Below are 6,720 nucleotides of genomic sequence, written 5' to 3' on the forward strand. Positions count from 1 at the left end.
AACAAATATCATATCACTGCAATTTAAAGACCCTATGGCGTTTTTTTGTAGAATAGCATTAACATACGGTTAAATAATTCATTAGAAAAAAAAACTAAAAACGATTTTATGTAATAATTTCAAAATCTTTAATTCTGGCATCTATTTTTATTGTTCAAAAACATTTCTTTAACAAATGCGTGTTGGTATTTGTTACGTTTGTGTGTTTGGTTCCGTTATTTGATTGTCCGTCAAAAGAGGAATTGACCTTTGTGGTGATGAGAAAGAATTTCGTGCTCGCATGATAGCACCATTAGAAGGCAAACAATAGAGTAAAATAAGGCTACTTGACCTTTCTCAGGTGTCGGAATTTTTTAATAATGCAAAACGGCCAGTATTGATGAAACAGCATATTATTACGATCATATTTTCAAAAACATTGAGCACCAAGGGTGACTGGTGAATAGAAAAATGGTCACTGTACTAAAGTGGGGCATTCGCTTGACTTTGGGGTATGTGTACAAGTACTCAGAAACGTCCGGTCAGAATGGGGGACGTTATAAATCTAAAATCTTGAAATATATTATAATACACGTTTAAGATTTAGCGGCATGAACCACCGCATGTATGCTACACTAATGTAACTTCTTTTCATGAACAATAGGCTAATCCGTAGTTTTTCTTGCTTTCAGAAATTTAGACCGCAAAGAGAAGAATGCTCAGACAACCGACTTCTATCGCTCAGTTTTCTATAAAAAGTACTAACCTATATTGGCCGTTCGCAATAAATCAGTAGTATAACTTTATTACTTGTTTCAATTGATCGAAAACTTGATATTGTTTCATTTTTAATCGTTCACTGGTTGGATGCAATTCATTAATTTTCAAAGGTTATTTAAAAGTTTGGTTGTCTAATGAATTTGTACAACTCTTACACGGTCTTTATAATTTAATGTATCAGATATCAAAACTGCATTTCTTTAGTATGTCATTCCAAATTTAAAAGGTCTTTTTTCTTTCATTGAGGTAAGATATGGAAAGTTAAATATATTTGTTAGTAGTAAATATATTCAAGAGGAGTGGATTTATATATATATATTTATCACTAGTTAGGGAGCTTCAAACATATCTTTTAACATAGAATATATAGGTTAAAAGTTGATTTTTTTTGTGTTAAAGAAAGTAAGGCATTTACTGATTAAAAAGATTCTGTACTTTTTAATATTTATTGAGATTAAAACTAGATGTTAATATCTTTTTAGGGAATATGAGGTATGAGTAAAGTGCAGATGAAAGCTGGTATGTAAGTATTTTTCCAGTACTTTTTATGTTTTAAAGGGTCCATTCTTCAATTACGGTTCACATCATTATTTTTATTCCTTAGATCATACTCTTGGTATGTTTGCAAAGTTTACAGACAGTAAAATTTATCGACGAATATATGCAATCTGATTAAATCCATTATAAGCAAAGCAATTGCACCGATCTTATTTTATTCAGATAGTGCATATGAGCTGCATAAGGTTATATGAAAATGTGCGGTTGTGTGTTTGATGTACAAAACTGTCGTATAATCATTTCGCCTGTTTTGTCGTTATAGGAGTAACGCTAAAGGTATACAAAATGTGCAATCACAGAAATCAGCTGCCAGTAATAAAACAGTAAGTATCTTGCATAAACGACAATTATATATCATGTATCTTCTACGTGAATTTATTTATCATGTATTGTGTTGTCATTCAGTTTAAGCATTGTCTTCTTGGATAAAAATAACAAGTTTGAAGTGAAATACATTTTGAAATAAAAAAAATAATTTTGCAATATAAAGAGCCTGTCAAATATGATAACAAAGAATGTAAAATACCGATTGTTATAGTTTCTAAAATTTTACTATTTTGATCCAGAAGGGGATTGAAACCTCATGTTACTAAAATTACATACTCAATAACGAAGAAAATAAGACTAGAGCTAAGATTTTTAATGGATAAAGCCCCCTTTCAAAATTTCTGGAAAAAAATATAGCAGGAAAATCACGGGTCGTACTTTCATTGACCTTATTTATTCCACTTTATTCTCAATCGTTTTGATAGGGACAACAGACTGACCGATCCGGGAAGACAGCTGCTGTTAATCCTAGAAAGAAGCCACCTGGGTAAGCAACAAGCAGTAGTTAATTACAATACTAGTATTAACATTCAGTTAAAAGTACCACGACAAGATTGAAATTTCTTTCTCTGTATTGTTATGCAGTTACCTAATGTATTATCAATATACAATAGTCTTAAACTATATAAATCATGCAACATTACTTTTTCTTGTTCTATGTTTATAGCAGTTTTTCTGAATCACTTATCGTTCGAGAAATTGTGTTACTTGCGAACCTTCCAATCTCTAGACGGTTTATGTGTCTTAATAAAGTGCAATAAATTAGTTGCTGATATATAGTATTGGAATGTTGGTTGAATAACGTCCAGTTGCAAATATTTCATGCAAATTTAAGACGAAAACAGGCTTACATTTTTTTCTCTCCATTTTAAAATATTAATCGAATTGATCGGGAAAAAAGTTGAGATAGGTTAAACATTGCCTCTGGAAAAAGATATGGTACATACAAAAAGTTGTGGTATGATTGTCAATGAGACAACTCTCCACAAAAGACCAAATGACAGCTATAGGTCACAGTACGGCCTTCAACAATAACCGTTGTCCAGTGGAATCGTTATTGTAAATCATTATACATGAAATGGACATCATAATCTCATAACGATTGATTTTAGTCCGATTTCATGAAACATAATTGAATCATCAAGGAATGAATATGGAACAGATACTTTAAATAAATGAGGATGTCCAACTTGAGCCAATTTACGTATTTTGCCAGTTTTGAATTAAGTATAGCGTTAATATTTACAGAGGTAATGACCCAAGGAAGAAAAAAGAACCTCCTGAGCTGACAGAGCTTAAGATACAGATAGTGAATATGAAATCGTAAGTGGATTCTTAACGGTCCTTTTGCATTAAGAGGTCCAAGACTATTTGCAAGTTCTTTATCAAAGAGGAGTCGAAATTCAAACAACAAAGTTGAATCTATAAAATGATTAATTTGGAGTATTGTGAAGTTCATATCTCTCTAACCGAGAGTAATACTATACAGATGCAAAAAACATTAAACGATAGCAAAACAAAGGATATGGGGTGTCCATCCATGACACAAAATAAGTATATGCAAAGAAAAAAAACACACAAGGGCAAAGAAACATTGCTTTTATTGCTTTACTGATACATGTTTAAGTTACATTATTTTCACATTGCTTGATTTGAAATTGATAGTTAACCCAAAGCTTGAGCCTACAGTTAAGACATGAACTATATTCTATATACATATAAATAACGTATATTGAAATCAGGAACTTTTATATTATCTATAAAATTGTATTGTTATTGTCAACATTTTTCATTGTTCAGACAAGTTCTTGACTTGGAGAATTCAATACGTCAACAACACGATGAGTTGGAAAACTATAAAACAGAAAACGTAGATTTAAACAAACAAATGACACAGTTTGTTATGGAAAAGGCTGGAAAATCTAGAGATTCAGTTATTGTGGATCTAAATCAGCAAGTAGAAAAGTTACAGAAACAAATCGAGGGTATTGGGAAAGAGAAGACAGAAATCCTGGCAGACAAAGAACTCTATATGACAACGTAAGTACAAAAATGTCTTTTTCATGAAAATGAGGAAAATGGTCAATATCTTACATGTTTTAATTCTGCATGTGAGCTGTTTCAGGAACATTTTTTACCAAACTGAATATTGGTAACACAACAAAATAAATGATGGCCACAACACTACCAAACATTTTTAACATCCTCTGCAGGAACAAGTTCACCATGCAGTTCTATTTTATTAATTACATGAGATACTTAAGAAAGAAAAATACTCACTTTTTAAAGTAAGGATCAAAAGGTTCACTTAAAAAGGTAACACCAGTTTCTGTATTTACTAAGGTCATCCTAAGTAATTTTGAGATCATTTACATATTTAAATGACCAACCTCACATACAGTTACCCTAGTATGATCAGTATCTATCTTTTGTTGCAGACTTTCAAAATATATAACAGAGAAAACACCTGATGAAATGCCAGATATACCTAATATGGAGGAGAATATCAGACCAACAAAGATAGCAGACATGTTTAATCAAGTTTACCAGAATGTATGGCCCAGAGCCTATGAAATAGCAAACGAGAAACTTAACGATGAAAAACTGTCCTGCATTTATTTGCTTACAATATTTAAGGTATAAATATAAGTTTATTTGTTATAAAATATAATGGTATAATAGAGCTGTTAAATGTACAGGAATCATTAAACCTGCTTACAACACATATTGTTTTAGTAAGACCTGCTCATTTTAGACTGCCAATGAACTTGTATTTTTAACAAAATATATCATCATATACAAGTTCTTTTTAACCCACAATTACTAATATATGAAGAATCTTAATACTGATAATAATTTTTCTCATTTAAACCAGGATTCTTGGGAGTTTTGCTGTGCTTTATCTAGGCACCAGTTACACATTTTAGAGATGACTTATCTGGTACCTTATGGTCCAAACATGAGTGTAGAGGCAACGGTAAATATCTTTTATAAACTTGGAATAAAATACAACAAAAAAGTAAATTATAAGCATAAGCACTACTAGTATATACTTCACACAAGTTATAAAGAAAATAAGTTAAATGAAAAATGTTGTGCTCTATTTCCAAGTACGTAGCTGTTAAAATGGATTAACATGTCTTTTCTCATGACATATACTGTTTTTAAATGAGTGGGTCTTTGTTAATAAGTCATGACCAAGATAACAGTGGTGTGATGGATGTTAAACTTGTTTAGATTAATAGTCTACAGTTACGGCAAAATAAATGAAACATGCATATATGAAGCTGAATAAAATAAACAATTGCAGAATTATTGGATGATGTTGCCACATGGTTAATAAGCCAAGGAAAAACAATAAATTTTTGGGGGTTCAAATAATGTTAGGGTTTCTCTCTAATTGAAATTAACTTTTATCTCCTTTTATTCATTTTCATATATTTATTTTTCAGTTCAACATTCCTCAACTGTCAGTGAAGAACTTAAAGGTGGTAAAAGAAACAAGAAAACATATAGCTAAGCAGACGATAGGAAATTTATATGGTGTAAATAGATTCACTTAATGTACACATTGATAAACAAAATAACAATGGCACAAACCCCTAAAACTACATAACTTACATAACAGAAGTTTCCTTTTGTGTTGTATATTAAATCAAAGATCCCAGAATTCCACATACGGCATAAGACACATGTAATATTAAAGCACTGTATCCATGTATAACCTGGCCATTCAAAGTCAAATAAAAGATTACATTTTTTTGTCTATACCAATTACAGCAACTTCTAGGGTGCAAAAAAGGTGGGGATGTCGAAGGACTTCTGTATTTGCTACCAAGGTTATCTGCTGGTAACAATACATTTTTTTTAAAGTCTGGAAACAAGTCATCATTAACATAATCATCCTAAATGTGAGTTCATATATATAAAAGACTCCATTGTAAAACTAAAATAAACATCAGATGGAATTTGTAAAGGGCATATAATTTGTCAAATGTACATCAGTAATTGGTGGACAAAGAAATTTAAGATATTGGAAGATTACTGTTGAAAACTTGAAGTTCTAAAGTCAGGAAGATAAACCTTGCTTCTTTCCTAAAAATTTTTATTTGATAAATGTGTCCAGCTAATTGTTAAGAAAGGAACAGTTATTAAAGAAGTTTTACTATCTTTCCATTTTAGTTATTTATGTCCCCAGAATCAGGTACAGGGACCAAGGACATACCCTCAGAGCTGGAACCCTTTGTAAGGTCCTGTTTGGAGGTATGTTGGTACAGTGCTATCCAGGACCCACCATTAGGCTTTGTATTTGATACTGGTGTCAGCTGGGAGCTAGATACAAACTATTTTGAAATGTTTACAAAAACTGGTATCTATGTTGACTTTATTGTATGGCCTGCTATGCTTTTACACAACCATGGCATTGTGTTACAGAAAGGGGTAGTCCAAGCTTTAGATGAAAAGAGCCATAGACCTCAACAATAATACATTCTGTTTTCGTTGGTAATACTTTATATGTTAGTTATGCAGGTATTATATTTGTTATTGTTACATAAATATAGCTTTAATTAAATATTCATGACTTTTCAAACTGTAATACTCTTCTTGTTTATATACATAATGGGTTTTGTTGTTGCTGTTCAACTTTTCATTTGGTACCATAATTGAGAATCCACTATATTGTACGATATGTACTGCATTATCAACTGTACCTGCAATACTGTTTGTTGCATACATCTAACATGGTTATAAAATAATTCAAGTAGGATTTCAAAGGAGTAGGTCCGGTAAGGGCCGATTTTGGCCCCAAATTTCAGTTTCATCTAACGAGATATTAAAAACACTTTTTAAACACTTAATTGTCTATTTCAATTGATTCGATTAGTTTATGTAAAAGATTTTAACTGATTCAGTCATTAAAAACGCTCCGATTGAAGCTTAAATATGAAAAATCTATCAAATATGCCAAAAAACGTCACTTTTCAGATGGTTTTCGTCAAAAATGAAAGTGGCCGCATCCGTGTTCATCCTCAACCTTTATATATGTTATGTATTATCATCAAATACAACTTATAT

General features: G+C 31.3%; 1 protein-coding gene across 1 annotated transcript; it reads left to right on the forward strand.

Annotated features, from left to right (window-relative positions):
• The first annotated feature begins 1,160 nt into the window (after positions 1-1,160).
• On the forward strand, positions 1,161-6,241 carry LOC143085456 (uncharacterized). The gene is made up of 9 exons (XM_076261804.1): positions 1,161-1,282; positions 1,580-1,640; positions 2,070-2,131; positions 2,893-2,967; positions 3,445-3,684; positions 4,083-4,281; positions 4,520-4,621; positions 5,097-5,189; positions 5,827-6,241. The coding sequence occupies exons 1-9, from the start codon at positions 1,254-1,256 to the stop codon at positions 6,127-6,129; spliced, it is 1,164 nt and encodes a 387-aa protein (XP_076117919.1). The 5' UTR covers positions 1,161-1,253; the 3' UTR covers positions 6,130-6,241.
• The last annotated feature ends 479 nt before the right edge of the window (positions 6,242-6,720 follow it).

Source organism: Mytilus galloprovincialis, chromosome 8 (genome assembly GCF_965363235.1).
Source record: "Mytilus galloprovincialis chromosome 8, xbMytGall1.hap1.1, whole genome shotgun sequence".
Classification (NCBI taxonomy): Eukaryota; Metazoa; Mollusca; class Bivalvia; order Mytilida; family Mytilidae; genus Mytilus; species Mytilus galloprovincialis.